General features: G+C 36.2%; 2 protein-coding genes across 11 annotated transcripts in view; both read right to left on the bottom strand.

The window, feature by feature from the left end:
* LOC107008795 (probable starch synthase 4, chloroplastic/amyloplastic) overlaps positions 1-8,910 on the bottom strand; it is a 15,740-nt gene extending 6,830 nt beyond the window's left edge. Inside the window, exons 1-15 of one of the 4 annotated variants that reach the window (XM_027915003.1) lie at positions 8,449-8,904; positions 8,193-8,240; positions 8,069-8,093; positions 7,916-7,970; positions 7,686-7,820; positions 6,699-6,903; positions 6,097-6,231; positions 5,507-5,611; positions 5,189-5,287; positions 3,363-3,492; positions 2,369-2,419; positions 2,161-2,271; positions 1,715-1,824; positions 1,360-1,528; positions 608-694 (exon numbers count right to left, since the gene is read on the bottom strand). In XM_027915003.1, coding sequence (XP_027770804.1) covers positions 608-694; positions 1,360-1,528; positions 1,715-1,824; positions 2,161-2,271; positions 2,369-2,419; positions 3,363-3,492; positions 5,189-5,287; positions 5,507-5,611; positions 6,097-6,231; positions 6,699-6,903; positions 7,686-7,820; positions 7,916-7,970; positions 8,069-8,093; positions 8,193-8,240; positions 8,449-8,564 — 1,581 coding nt within the window. In that variant the 5' untranslated portion in view covers positions 8,565-8,904. Of the gene's footprint in view, positions 1-607; positions 695-1,359; positions 1,825-2,160; positions 2,272-2,368; positions 2,420-3,362; positions 3,493-5,188; positions 5,288-5,506; positions 5,612-6,096; positions 6,232-6,698; positions 6,904-7,685; positions 7,821-7,915; positions 7,971-8,068; positions 8,094-8,192; positions 8,241-8,448 lie in introns of all 4 variants that reach the window. The other 3 variants (XM_015207980.2, XM_027915002.1, XM_015207978.2) reach the window with 3 other exon arrangements.
* A 243-nt stretch (positions 8,911-9,153) lies between these two features.
* Positions 9,154-15,302, bottom strand: LOC107008661. 7 transcript variants are annotated; one of them, XM_027915004.1, is made up of 10 exons: positions 14,958-15,299; positions 13,635-13,716; positions 13,329-13,543; positions 12,696-12,813; positions 12,297-12,374; positions 12,089-12,176; positions 11,513-12,012; positions 11,188-11,315; positions 10,564-10,650; positions 9,170-9,625 (listed from the first exon to the last, which is right to left on the bottom strand). In XM_027915004.1, exons 2-10 carry the CDS (start codon positions 13,653-13,655, stop codon positions 9,514-9,516), a joined length of 1,347 nt encoding a protein of 448 aa, XP_027770805.1. In that variant the 5' UTR covers positions 13,656-13,716; positions 14,958-15,299; the 3' UTR covers positions 9,170-9,513. The 7 variants fall into 7 exon arrangements, 6 of the variants coding, with proteins under 6 accessions (XP_027770806.1, XP_027770805.1, XP_015063277.1 ...); XM_015207791.2 differs by having other exon boundaries at positions 11,513-11,952; positions 14,958-15,297; XM_015207790.2 differs by having other exon boundaries at positions 11,513-11,952; positions 12,053-12,176; positions 14,958-15,296.
* Between the last annotated feature and the right edge of the window lie 206 nt (positions 15,303-15,508).

Raw genomic sequence — 15,508 nt, 5'->3', positions numbered from 1 at the left:
GATAACAAATCAGCAATTGCAATTGCCAAGAATCCAGTCAGCCATGAAAGATCAAAGCATATTTCCATCAAGTATCATTTTATCCGAGAAGCACAAGAGAAAGGCGAAATTCAGTTGCATTATTGTCAGACAGGAGAACAACTTGCTGACATCTTCACCAAAGCACTTCCTAGAGAAAAATTTTGCTATCTTCGAGAACGCATTGGAGTTATCAAGCAAATGCATTAAGGGGGAGTGTTGGAATTAATGCATCAATGTTTAGTCTTCCGAAATTGTCTCTTAGTTTTTCAAGAAGTCTCTTTAGAATTTCGTAGTACATGTATCTAGTAAATTGTGATACATGTATTTAGTTATTTGTGCAAGACTTTTTGTTTTCTATTTTGAGTAGTATAAATAGTGATGTAGTTGATGATTGTAATCATCTCAAGTGGCCTTAAGTAGCCTATAATAAACCTGAGCATTCTCTAAAGATATTATTTTCCTTCCATATTTCCTACAGTTTCTCCATTTAATGTCATCCTAAAGCCAAAAGTACTACAAAAAATAAAAAGTACTAGAATTTCTTTTCCTTATGGAAAGCACATCAAGCTTATTCAGAAGAATGAACCTGAACACCTCTCCTAGAAGCCATCCAAAGAAGTGTCTTGAGGTTCTCCAGTTCAATATTAGAGATGTCTGAGAAGATGCATCCTACCTGAAGATACATCATTAATAAGCTAAACATATAATGATACATCAGCTGAATGCAATACTAAATTTGAACAACAGTAATGATGTCCTCATCTAATCACACAACAACAGATGGAAGTCTTAAAACGAAGCAAGTTATAATCAAGATCAATAAGGGATTTCACAGAGAGCAAAAGAGGCGCACATAAAATCACATGTCACCAATCTTCCATGGAATAGTACCTAGGGAAAATTACCAAAAGGAACCATATAGTTCAGAGAGAACATTTGGGTTTTAGAAGTTCCTAAAAGGCATCCAATAGAGTAAGAGACATAAAATTCAGCAGCAAAGCAGACATTTTACCCAGTTATATTAAGAACACCGTTTTCCTTATGGGAAGCACAACTCAGTGTCATTCATTCTACATGAAACTAAAATCATCAGTATAAAGTGAAGAAAATGTTTGTTTTCAAATTTCCAGAAACGTCCCCCCTCAACTACTTTGTCCAACTTCAGTGATACTTACTCATACAATAAAATATTCTGTCCCTTGATCAGTGTTAGGCAGACAGACCTAGACAATTTCATAAAGAAGAAGCTAAAAGAAAAGATAATCTTTGAGAAATCCCCATCAATAGTGTTCGGTTATAAACTTTTGCAGGTGTATCTTCAACTAGAGTAAAACCTACAAGAACAATGGATGCTTTCTCCTGCAACCCCAAATGCTGCTGCAACGAGACTTTGCAGACAGATTTCCCCTTCATATTATCTGCACTATAGTTTTGTGGAAGAAACTTATCTACTGAGGGATCCCAAGCTGAACTGTTGAATCCTTGAGGAGCAACTACTAACTTGTCCCTACAATCAAGTTGTATTAACAAATGAAAAGCAGCTCCATAAACACCAGAGGAGAAACAATCCTGAGAGACTACTAATCTGTTGCAGCAAGCAAAAGCATCTCTGGAGCCTTTAGCAAAGAATAGAACTTGCCAAAGAATCAGAATCCATACTGAGCCTAATTGTAAAATGTTGAAGAGCACATACTTGTGTATGGTTAAGGTGGGCTCAAGACCATGACTCCTAGCATGAATTATCTGCCCTTTTGTTTGCATGGATGACATTATGATAACATTGTTGGAGTATACAACTCCAGCCTGGACGAACACAAAGGAGCAAAATGTTACATGATGCACGGCAAAAGAACTCAACTTTGTCTGGAGATAATCCATTGAATGAGGAAACTATAAGGCAAAAAAGACATAAAAAGTCATTTATGGGAAAATATAAATGAGAAGTGTGGAGAGGGAGTTCACGTTGCCTGCTTTCAAGTTCAAACTCTCTCCAATTACCATGTGAAGTGAATATGAAGTAGGAACCCCTTCTAACGGAAATACAAATATTCCACTTATGTGACAAATTGGCATCCAGTTACTGTGCAGTCAAGCATCTAATGGGAGCAAACAGTCAAGAGGTCAGAAAGCATCAAATACCTTCAAAACATTGACAAGATGGGAGTTGTTGTTATCTTGCAGACGGTCAGAACAATGTAGTCCATAAGGATCAAGCCCACATAGGGCCAACTTTTCAGGTTGCTCTACACACTGATACAGATGACATTAAGAGATTGCCAAGAGGCTTGGTGCATTTCAAAACTACTCTTAGAGTAAAACAGTAATGATCGCTTAATCCGGATCTTGCCTGAGACTCAAAGCTTTGACATGTCAACATTATTCTGGTACCTCCAAGTCCCTGTACATTTGAGAAGGAAAAAACGCATCAACCACAATGCATAGAGAAAGGAAACTTTAACAGAAACATCAAACACCATAGTTTTGCCTAAGAAATACCACAAAAGGTGCATCATAGAGAGGAAGCAGGACTAGTCGCCCGAACCATGTAAAAACAAAATTCAGTTGCATTGTATGTGAAGTAGCAAATTTTAGTTTACAACCGCAGAAGAAATATATAACCAGACCCATCAAAATTACCAGCAAAATACTGTAGTTTCTTCATGTCAATGGCCCAATTGAACAATAAGGCCAAGAGGACATTTGGCAAGAAACTAAGAAATCAAATGCACATCTCCTAAAAGGTGGGGATGGTTTGGAGTTAAGGATCTAAGTTTCCATAACAAAGCATCGTTGAGTAAGTGGCTATGGAAAATTAATGTGGAGGTACAATTTTGAGAGAGAGGTGATGGAAGGAAGTGGAGAATAAATTATGTCACTATGCCTTATGGGTGTGATTGTGGAGAGTATCATGAAGGAATGGGTAGAATTTAGAAACATCATATCATTCAGGATACGAGAGAGTTAGTTTCTGGAGACATGGTGTGGGGATAACTTGTCGAAACAGTATCATGCCAAAGGGAGTTGACAATTTAGCAGATTCAGAGGATACAAAGTGAAGAGATCTTTTGGGACTTGAGATTCTGCAATGATTACCATGATTGAAAGGTTATTGGGTTTCAAAGATTCTTAGCTTTGCTTCAGAAGCAAGGCATGCCAGTTGACAGCCTCTTTCGTTTTCCCATTTCATTAACAAAAAAGATATTTTCTTAATCAAAAACAATTAAATATAATCAAATGGCAACACATTGAAAAGAAACATAGTGACACTAGATCTATCCAATTAATAGTAAACATGTAGTAAGAAGTTTATCGCGGTTGAATGCAAATGCTAAGAAGTGAACCTGCTTTACAAAAACATCCCAAAACAGTGGACCAACAATAGATGTTTCCCAGTTGTGTATATGAAGCACATCTGGCTGCTTTCCTGCTTTAACTATATAATCCAATGAAGCACGAGAGAAGTAGGTGAATCTGTCATCAAATGATAATTCAAAGAAATTGTGAAAATACATGTCACTACTTGACAACTGAAGGATTAAAGTAACCACTGAAAATGTAGATCACAAACCACCACTAACACTCAAATACAGGTGACTTAGAGTAACCTCTTCAACCAGTTGGCCGGCTGCATTGCAGAGAGATTGAGGGTGGGAAAGAGGGAGGGGGTGGAGTGTATAAAAACACACTGCCCAGTAGGTGTTTTTTTCTAATTAAACTATCAGATCAACGTCGGACACACACCTATGCTTGAAGGAACAACCATCAAAACATTACTTAAATCTCAATAACATGGTCTTCAAGTCATTGCTCAAAGTCATGATACCTTTATTTGCAGTTTTTGGACTCATTTACTCCTATCCTCGTATCACAAGGATTAGTCGGAGAGCAATTTAAGTAACTTCCCAGGAATTGTATCTTGTTGAATAAAGAGAAATTCAGTAGAGATAGTTGAATCTAATCTAAGTTTATCGTGATACGACCCCAACACATCCACCAGTCTAGTCAAAGAGAAGTATTCCAAAGCTAGCCTTAAGAAATCAGTAGTTTGCTTGGGATAGAAATATAAAGAAGTTCAGCAAATTTAACAACTTTGCAGAGACAAGTCATTCTCTACCAGACTTCAGCTCTAAACAACAAACGAATACTAGCATTTTTTCTACCATTGCTACAACTTAGAAAGAGCTAAAATTATTTAGCATTAACATATCACATTGGATCTTGACCACATTTGACAGTGCATTCTATCAGTACGAATGTTACTGTCCTTGAGAAGTTCTTAGATTTCATAAATGTTATCTAAGCAGGTACAGCAAATAAATCAAGTTTTTAGCATGATCAACTGATTCCTACCCTCTTCCAGTAAACACGCTGCCAAGCTTTAGGTAAATGAAGAATAGTGTAACCATTCTTCTCAACATTGGTCCAACATGAATTCACAATTATTTTACAAGTCTGTGTGGTTTATACAAGTGGAAAGCAGGAGAAGATGCAAAGGCAACCAATCGAGATTCATACAACATATTAGGAGGAACTCTCTGCATTTGAAGCAAACTATAGAATGCTGGAAATGTTGTGTTTAAATTATTATTAGCTATAAAACAAACAATGATTGCCTGGAGTATGTCGTTTATTGAAGTCCTTTCCAGTTAGAGTCAATCAACCTTTTAACCAAAATAAGTACTATAATAAGAGTTGACCGACAACATCATGAACTAATCCAGCTGAAAGGCTGCATTCTAAGAAGCTTTCGAGTTCTATTCACATTTGATATCAAGAAGAGTGTTCCAAAAAAGACAATATACTTCCCAAGTCAGATATAAAGACAACACATAAGAACATATTAACTCTAAGATACGCATAAATAAGCGCCTTTACAGTATCTAAAAAGGAAGAAACAGAAAGGCAAGAAATAAAAGGGATAAGTTGAGCATCAAATGGTAGTATTTTGGAGAGAATAGAACAGTACATATTAATCAATCAATCAAATATGCATTAAACCAAAATCAGTTGGGATCAGCTACCACAATATTGGGAAAAGTACATAACTAGAAAGATATAAAAAGAATTTATGAAGCTAAAAGTTTAAGAAGGGGAGACAATAAGATGTATGAAATTCTTTTTTCCTACTTCATTCAATTGCAAGGTAATCTGAATAGAATTAACAAACCGTTCAAAATCATTTGAGTAGCCATATATGTTCTCACAGCCGAAAAATGCTGAATAGTAGAGAGGTTCTATGAAAGTCACTCCAATGCCACAGACAACCCTGTTTAACAAAGAATGCAAGGTTTACTGCTGTTAGCGTCAGGATAAAATTTGATACAAACAGTGTGATGCAGGTTTAAAGACCAACTCATCACTTCCCGATTGTAAATAATATCCATGTTCGTCCAGTTTCCTGACACCAGCCTCACCCCATAAAGGTAAATAGATCAAATATTTTTCTTTCTTTTTTAGAATTTATAAAACACTAACCAGAACTCACCCAGTCCAGAGTCTGTTTCCATGCAGTTGACCATTAAAGTATGAATGGAACTCCGCTTCAACTTCTCGTAATCCATGAACTTCATTTAAATTTAGGCTAGCATACCTGTATCAGATTTATTCAGCCAATTTATACTTACGTTGGAACGTCTCATCGATTCAAACAGAGTAAACACGAAGAAGAAGCAGGCATAAGAATAGTACATGAATAAGAACACCACCTAGGCATAGACACACAGTTCACAGAAGCTGATGAGTGTTAAACTAATATATGTCTAGAAAATTGGTGTAACGAGATCCTATATGAATACAGGTGGTGGTTCTCCTGGAACTTAGCAGAGAGCACCTTTTTAGTAACTTATGTAACAGGTTAAATTTGCTTTCTAGAAAAGAAGATGATCAAAATAGAGCTTTAGTTCCTGTAAATAGAGTATATATCCCATCTCTTTTCATCTATATCTGAATCTAAATTGCTTCTTATAACGCCTCTTGAGATGGTAATTCCAGAAAAGCATAAATAAAGAAGCCACAAGTGCAAACTTTCATCAAAAACCAACCAAAAATGAGAGTGGCAAAAATATTCTTGATTACTTGGGTAAGATAACCTCAACCAGATTTCCCTTTCTTTGCAAGGCACGAGATAATCCGGTTACATATGGTGCCAAGGATCCAACTGATGCCACTGGTGCCATTTCAGTACAAATGTGGATTATGTGGTTTCCCGACCTGAACATCAGTAAAAACAGAAGAACAGATGAAGTCCACAAAACTCAAATGTAATAAATATGTAGTACTACTAATGCCCACAGCTTAGGGGCCTACAGTATATAGCAAACTTCTAACTGACAACATTGGATAGAGGGAAGACAAAAGGCTGGGGTAAAGGGAAACTATCAGTATATTGCTGTTAAAAGCAAAACAAGCTGATTCAAACCATATACCAGATGAGAAATTCCAATTCACCTGTGTGCCATCTATGTTATATCCTTCAGGTTAGTTTAATCTTTATGATTAAGAATTTTTCAAAAAGATAGTTCGCTAGAACTATGATTAGTCCAAAGAGAAAATCAAGCAACCAAGTATTTGGGTGACAACTGTTAACTAAATACTTCTGAAGCAATTAAACTTTTGCCAAAAGTTTGCTTCTAAAGTCATACATTCCGAAATTAGTCAACACATTGTTGTAAACTTACTTTCTACTTTTCCTGGGGAAGTGACGCAGCTCTACCAGAAGCTCAGTGTCCTGTTTATGCATTATCTGTGAGAAATAATCAGCTATACTACCTATCGAATCCATGACCAGCCTTCTAAACTCTGATGCCTCCTTGCTGCCAATCAAACTGGTAAGAACCATAGAGTCTATCCTTAGTAGTAACTCAGCGCTGATTGAGAACTTATCTGTTTCATGAAACCAACAATGAGCTCTTGGTTTTATCACCACATGCAAACTCTCCGGAGCATGTGCCAAGAATTATCAAAATTAAAAAAAAATGAGTGCATACTAAGTCCAAGACTCTAACCATTATACCTACAACCTCCGCATGCAACAGGAATCACTTATATATCCTAAATGGCATTTAGAAAGTTCTGTTTTAAACTATCAGACATTAGTCTTCTATTGAAACTGAAACGGATAACAAGACACAAACTTTTAAAAGTTGGGTAGATACGACATAAGATTACATATCCTGCATAACCAAAATCTAGCACAAGTAAATTATCAAAAGAGACCAAAAGTACTTTATCAATTTCATACATTTTCAACATGATTAACCTAAAATATTCTTCTTCTTTATCTTTGGTTCACCTTATTGGTCTTAGTTGACTGAGATTGCCAGCTCTGCCTGCTTTCCTATTCCTAGTAGTTGTCATGTTTTTTTTCATTTTATTTCATTTTTATTGCTATTTGATTTGTTTCACTTGCGCCGAGGGTCTTTCAAAAACAGTTTCAGTCTCTATACCTCCAAGAGGTAGAAATAAGGTTTGTGTACGCTTTACCCTTCTCATATCCCACTTTATTGGATTTCATTAAGTATGTTGTTGTTATTGCTGCTGTTGAATGAGATCGCCCCTCTTATAGTGGGTTCATGTGGCTGTTCACATGGAGGTATTGTGTTTTTCATTGAAGAAACTTCATGACAGATCCTGCAAATAATCCAAGAAGAATGCAAGAATAGTACCACAACCTTTTCTTGTATACATCAGCTTTATCCTCTCTAGTTGCTCGATTCTATCGAGCAATGAACGTCTCTCTCTTTTTACTCTATCAAGCTCTTCCATTGCCAAGATGCGTTGTTTGTTCAAGTACAAGATATCTAGATAGAAGGCATTCAGTAAAACAAAATAAGAAGATGTATTACACGTGTACTAAGAAAACTTGGATGGACAAAGTGCATCAACAATAACTTACTCTGTTGAGCTTCTCTGAAAAGTTTCCTAACGCCACTTCTCATTTGAGGAACATTCTATGATAAGAAGAAGAAAAAAAGACGAAAATATTGCAGTAGATGAAAATACGTAGTAAAGCAAGGTTGAAGCAACTGAAAGAAAAACACTACAGTACCTCATCACTACTCTGGTTTCCCAACCTATGTTGCAAAACAATATAGTATTTTAGTTACAATAGAACGGATAAACTTTGAGTCACACAGAAAAGTTAGAGGGGAGAAGGATGGATTCGTGCTCACTGCAACTGCAAAAGTCCACCAGATGAGCCATTACTCTCTGCATTCTTCCTGCAAAAAGTTTGAACAAATCAAAACTATACGAAAACATACAAGGAATGGAGTATTTATATATACGATATCCTATAAATATATGGTGCAAAGATATTTAACGGGCTAACAAAATAGCAATTTTTTTCCAATTTTCATGATAGACAAACATTTCTCTGTTATAAACTTTGAGGAATACCACAATTTCGCTTAAACTAAAATGTATTACCTAACGCAACAAATGAAGCAGGAAGCTCGAGGAGGTTTGCCATTAGACGGAGAGAAGTTGGTCCGAGGAGGAGGAGCTTTGCCGATGGTTGAAATGGAAAGCATCTCCGTGATCATTTGTCCGTTTGTGTTTGTTGTTACAGTAGCGAATACGACTCGGACACTCTGACAGAGAGAGACGTGAATTGCTTGCTACGATAAATTGGAGGTTTGCTACTGTCACGTGATTTTGCTCCAAAGTTCCAAAATGCCCAAACACTCCTCAACTGTTTACAGCGCCCCTCATAACCGTCACTTGCGAAATTTCAGCTTTGACGTGGAACGATTTAAATTAGGTTAAATTTGACTGATATTTAAAATTTGTTTTGTTATAGAAAAAAATTTACAATGCAGCTAACATTCTCGGCTTGCTTATTCAGCTCATTCGAGTAAATCTCTTTCTTTGCTTAGTCCCTCTTCCCAACTATCGTCTAGCTCACGTTCATTGCATCTCAGTTTTGACAATTTGAGACCAAACTATGCGCTGTTAGAAACAGCTTCTCAAAATTCAAAAACAAATTGGAAACGAAGTACACCCTCCATGAAGAATTTTTTTCCGAGACAAAAAAAAAACAGGTTTCTTGCATATACTATTAAAATAACGCAAAAAAAAAACAATAGTATAGGCATAAAACACTAATGATTCATAATTCATAATAACTAAAAATTCAGAAACCAATAAGTGAATTATAACGCAAGTCGAATGTAAGTACTCCAATAGGCACATGCATGGCAGAAAATAATGTAGCAAATAATTCAACAGGTGCTCATGTACCTGAGATTTTTCTCACAAATGGCTTACAAACAGGAGCTTTAAATTATTGCAGCTCCAAGAAAGACTAAAAACTCTGTTGCAACCGTGCTTGTGCAATGAACCACAACGCTCAATAGATACAAATCGACAGGTAAATCAAGCAGAGATTGAGATATTACTGTACAAACTTCCCACGAGCCCCCTTTACTTTGTGCTAGCATAATACAAATCCTCTATAGTTCTATCTAACAAGCAAGGAAAACATATTTCCCATCACTGATTGCTCAACTTGCGCTTCTTTGACTCTTTCCTCAACCGCTCCCTCCTTTCTTCTTCTTCTATCTTCCGGAGTTCTTCTTCATCCTCTTTCTTTGCTATTTTCGCACTGGAGAACAAAATAAATTGAGGTCAGCACTCAGCTTCCTCTCTTGCTTGCACAGTAGACTATTGAAGACGTTATCAGTGACAAGATAAGTACTACCAGGAGCACACCAGCAAACAGACAATACATGTCTTAGATACCTACGTGTGCCTGGTATGAAGAAAATGTTTCCACAAAAAATGATTTACTAGAAACTGTTATCTTGTTTGGTAAGTAAGCAAGAAAATATTTATCCAAAGAGAATTTACATGTTATCTAGCAAAATACTATGGAGGCGAGATGAGATGGGAAGTGGGGATTGGGTGGATGGAGAGGAGACAATAAACTTGAAAATGCAACTCATAGAACATGTTTTTCCTACTACCATTGACGGAATTGGAAATCATTTTCTTCCTCCGCCAAGAACCTCCCTCCCCCAAACACAAACACACACCAATCTAGAAAAGTTGCTGGTTTTATATAAAGCAGCTGTCATAAGCATTGGTTCAAGGTTTCAAAATTGTAATGGAAAAATCCAAAAGAAAAAAAAAAGTTTAGAGCCAACCACAAAGGAAGTCAACTATAGTTTTGAAATTTTAGTGTTTCCAGACTATTCCTTTGTCTTGACATCACAGTAAAACAAACGAAAAGCCAGAAGGACAGTATTTCCTCTCAACTTCACCAATGCTGTGTGTTTAATCCTCTCTTTATGAAATGCATAATAGATTATTTCTCAAAAATAAAAGGAGACTGAAAGAAATGTCTAAACTTGGAGAAGCCTTGAATTTGAACTTTTATCCCGAGGATTAAGTTCATACTTATGCCTTCCTCTGCTTGAGAAGGTAGAGGGTGTGAGATTGCTTGCACTAGCAGATCCAGTGAAAGAGGCACTAAGCATGAACAAACAAATGTTGAAAAAAAGTTCTGAAAAAAAAAAAAAAAAAAAGAGGATTGTCACCAACCTTCGTTTTTCTTCCCTCAGTATGTCATCAAAATTAGCCTCCATATCACTAGTATCATCCTCATCTTGATACCTGTTGGGATTATACCTGCAAAAAAAGATGGTACTTCCTCAGGCCAACAAACTACATGAAATTCAACATTAAGCATTATCAAAGCAAGCAGCACCTTGCAGTTATCAGAAATCTTAATTTAACTATCTCCCTGACCCCACCTGTGGTATATTGTTTCATTTAACTACATCACATAAAGAACCATAAAACAAGTTTCATCTAAATCAACTATGTATCAGAGAACGTAAATATTTAACTCAATCCATTTCCACCCTCGCTCACGCCTTAGTCTTATTCGAAAACAAAAGCGGATGGACCTTCCTCAAGAAAAAAGCCAATCTGATTTCGGGGGGCATGTAGGCGGAGAAAGGCTGGGAAACTATAAGGTCTCGTAGGAAAAAGACAAAACGTGTGTGAAGAGTATCCTCTTGTACAAAAAAGTTATATAAGGCTATAAAGTTCTCAAGTCTCACGAGCCCTTAGATAAATGAATAAACTAAAAGAAACCTACAATGAATAAATTGATAATAATAATAATAATAACAATAAAAATAAAAATAGTAGGATTAGTACCTAAACATCCTCCTAATCATACTAATAGCTTCTGCTCCATCTTCTTCTTCTTCATGTCTCATCGGCTTTCTTGCAGGGCGCCTATCTTCCAAAAAACGAGTTGCATTTTTAGGAGGCAGTTGCTTTATCTGTTAAAATCAAAAATCAAGATGAGCATTCTTCATCACCACCACTACTCCTTGGAACCCCCACCCACCCCCACGAAGGACCCAAACCAAAATGAAGGGTAAGTAGGTCTTCATTCTCTGCAGAGAAGGAAAAGATAAAATGGATAGCATGCAAATGAAAATATAAGTGAGACCTGAGAATTAGACGATGGCACTACCTGTTTCTGCATGATCAGCTTCTGTTTGTATGAAGGCTCAGCTTGTTGGGGCATCACCTTTGATTTTCCTGATTGTAGTATTTCCTTTTTCGGTACCAAGTATTGCCTTGGAATAGAAGGTTGCAACTTTGAAGAGGTTGACTTATGCAAAGCAGGCACAGTGCTCTTTACGCATGGTGTCAAAACCCTCTTGCCGTTTGGACCACCTATGATTTTGGGCTGCACTCCCAAAGGCCGGCCAGGCTCACTCCCTTTACTGCTACCCAGTTGTTTCCTAGAATCTAATGATAGTTGAGTTTGTTTACTAACAGAAACAGATTTCTGACTCAACAGTCGATGTGGCATTTGACTGCTTCCCAGTATACGTTTCCGTACTACATGATCATCTCGCAACTTTCTCCCAGTATTGCTTGAAGATTGCTTGGTGCTTGGTGGTAAAGCTACTCGTGCAGCAGAAAAAAAATAGAATAAGTTTTCTGAATAGATTACACCCTGAGCCACTAAAATAAATGACGAGATCAGCTACGACAGAAAACACACCAGAATTAGCAACAGAGGCTTTATGAAGTAGAGAACCTTTTGGTGGAACAGGAAGTTCAGCATCATCAGATAATAGAAATGAGTAATCTCTTGTATTTCTTAACATCTGCACCTTCGTTTTTAACTGCAGAAATTCATATGGCAAAAAAGAGTTTAAGAAAGGCATCAGCAAAATACAGAGGAAATCAGAAGTAAAGCACAATGAAGAGAAGTACAATCAATTTCCACTAAATAAATTCAGTACCCCATTATTGACTTCCGGTGCATTGTTGCTGGTACCAGATTTTAATCCTGTGTGTTCTGATGAAGAGCTCTTATTGTTCTGCAAGAACAGAAATGCAATGCAACAGATATAAAGTATGTGGTATGCCACTGAAATCAATGGAAAGGTATGTATGTGCCATCAATGCTCATAGGCTCCAATAAAGATGACAACAATTAACCATGCAATATTGGCATGTCATAGACATCACAAATTTTCCCTAGTTTGAAGGTGGAAGCTAAAGTGTTGTCTTAGACTCTTAGCATGTACACTACAAGAGCGTACTTGTGATGATACCTAACAAACCTTCAAGAAATATAGAATTAAGAAAACTAAACTGAAGCACATGCATCTTCATATGAATTAAAACTTGATACATACAGTGTGGTTTGACTTCATGACTTTTGCTACCAAATTTGGGTTCTCCAATAGTGACTTGCTTTCTTGGATTACTCTTTGAGCAATTACAGGCTGTGAAGGTCCAAAGAAGGAACCATAACTGAAAGTGCCAGAAAAGAAACAGGAATTAAGACCAACACCATAAGCTGCAAAACTGAAATCAATGTATACCCCCATCAATAAATCTTTAAAAGGAGTAAGATATACTTTTTCATGCAATTTGAAAAGAAAGGCAGCCCGGTGCATGAAGCTCCTGCTATGTGCAGGGTCCAGGGCAGGGCTATTGTGCGCAGCTTTCCTGGCATGCTGCAATACTTTTTGCAACTATGCCATGAAAGCTAGAAACAAACGAATCTAGAAATCAGATTTTTCGCAGAAGTCCTAATTATCTTCAACAGTGAACAGCTTCAAAAGAAACTCCGGCAGAGGGATGACAATCATATATCGAAAGAAGAAATATAAATAGACATCTAAAAATCCACTTGACATCGGTTTGCACAGCAGAGTAGGTGAGAGTACATTCATTTCACAGAATTGATAGATTCTATATCAAGGAGATACCATATTGACAACAAACAAGGGTATCCAAATCTGAAACGGAATAGTGATACATACTTGTCCCTTGGCAATGTCTTTTTAATTTCACCGGGAAGGCCATTAGCAGAACCTAATTCTTTCTTCATCTGCTTCCGGATGCCTTCTTTCAGTCGTTGTCTCAGCTCCAAGTACTCCAACAACTCTTCTGGAGCCTGCGGGGTTTCTTCCTCCTCATATTCCTCTGCACCGCTTTCTTCCTCATATTCATCCAAATCTTCATACTCCTCATATTCCTGAATGAATACAATAAAGCTGTCATATCAAAGCAGAAGATAAACAATTCAGAAGAATAATGGATATTTAAAAAAATAAAAATTAAATTACATCTCTTTCAAATTCGCCCATAGCTGTTCTGGGTCAGCCAATCAAGTTCTCAATAACGTACAAACACCAACAATCAGAAGTCCTGAAAAGAGAGAGAGATGGAAGTTATGACCATGGAGATAAGCACACATTGGTAAAGCATAAAACAATTCCAACATAACACAGTAACAAGAGAAATTCTAAAACTTGTTACAGTTCGACAACCAATTCACACCTAAATTGAGTTGATTTGCAGAAGACAAAAGCAATCAGCATCTACCAATGATCGCATATTATGGAAACATATCAGAGATAATTATACAAATTTTGAATTGGTCGAGGAGTTGAAAATTTTATGAAAACTTAGTAATTTATCTTTATTTTATTTTTTATATTTAGAAACCCTAGCTTTTTAGGGAGAACAAGAAGTCCCAAATTGTCAGTAATCAATATTCAAGAAGCCTACAAATCCAATATATGTGAATAGATATTACTAAATCAATCAAAAATGCCAAAAAAGAACACCAGTGATTCATTCAAGAATCAATAATTTTCATGAGAACTTAGTAATTGATCTTAATTTTATTTTTGATTGTTAGTTTTTTTATGAAGAACAAGTCTCAAATTGTCAGTAATTAACATCCAAGAAGCCTACAAATCTAAGATATTTGAATAAATATTACCTGAATTGATCAAGAATACCGAAAAACAACAGTGATTCATTCAAAACTCAATAGTTTTGTGAAAACTTAGTAATCGATCTTTATTTTATTTTTTATTGTTAGAACCCTAGTTTCTTTAGGAAGAACAAGAAGTCCCAAATTGTCAGTAATTAATATATAAAAGGCCTACAAATCCAAGATATTTTAAATAAATATTACCTGAATCGATCAAGAATGCCAAAAAACACAAGTGAATTCATTCAAGAATCAATAATCGGTAATTGATTTTATTTTTTATCGTTGGAAACTCTAGTTTCATGAAGAACAAGAAGTCCCAAATTGTCAGTAATTAATATCCAAGAAGCCTAAAAATCCAGAATATTTGAAAAACCATCAAGTGAATCGATCTTGAACACTGGAAAACACCAGTGATTCATTAAGAATCAATAATTTTCAAGAAAACCTAGTAATCGATCATAATTTTATTTTTGATTGTTAGAAACCCTAGTTTTTAATGAAGAACAAGAAGTCTCAAATTCTCAGTAATCAATATCCAAGAAGCGTACAAATTCAAGATATTAAGAAAAAATGTACCTGAATCGATCAAAAATACCGAAAAGCACCAGGAATTCATTCAATAATCAATAATTTTCGAAAAAACTTAGTAATATATCTTCCATACCTGAAAAAACCTAGCCGATGAAGTCGAATCTGACGAATAATACCGAAAAGGGCGTAGATGCGAAGAACACAAAGCAAAACGTTCTAGATCTGCAAGCGAAAGTAACGATCCGGCTTCTTTGTGAATGGGCAAACGGTGAATAATATAGAAAAGAGAGAGCTGGAGGAATGACCCAGAACAAACGAGGCCAAGTCTATCGTGCGCCGGGCGTATATAGCCCGAATCCGCGTTCGGTTTCAACATACTTGGTGGCTTTTCCGTGGAACGGTGGGAGAAAAATGTCTGCAATAAGGCGTTGCCTTTGGGTGTATTTATTCCTTTTATTTTTGGCTAACTAATATCAATGTTTCCTAATTTGTTGATTTCTGTTTGTTTTCTTTTACCCTTGGCGCGTAAAAGATATTTTGACAAAGTCATGTTGAGGTTTTGTTTGGGAATGAGAATGACCTCAGAGAAAGGAAATCACTATTTGATAATAAGATATAATACATAAATATGACTCTATTTATATTCATAATATATAATATAAAAATATTAATTTATATTTATAT

The sequence above is a fragment of the Solanum pennellii genome, chromosome 2 (assembly GCF_001406875.1).
Source record: "Solanum pennellii chromosome 2, SPENNV200".
Lineage (NCBI taxonomy): Eukaryota > Viridiplantae > Streptophyta > Magnoliopsida > Solanales > Solanaceae > Solanum > Solanum pennellii.
Note: the sequence above shows the minus strand (reverse complement) of the source record. Positions and strands in the feature narration are given on the sequence as shown.

What these genes read in the sequence shown, in the direction of transcription:
- LOC107008661 (XM_027915004.1), bottom strand. Translation starts at nt 13,655, where the DNA reads ATGGGCGAATTTGAAAGAGAT. An exon ending in AGCTGATCATGCAGAAACAG is followed by an intron (nt 11,316 to 11,512) that starts GTAGTGCCATCG and finishes TGATTTTAACAG; the next exon opens with ATAAAGCAACTGCCTCCTAA. An exon ending in ATGATTAGGAGGATGTTTAG is followed by an intron (nt 10,651 to 11,187) that starts GTACTAATCCTA and finishes CTTTTTTTGCAG; the next exon opens with GTATAATCCCAACAGGTATC.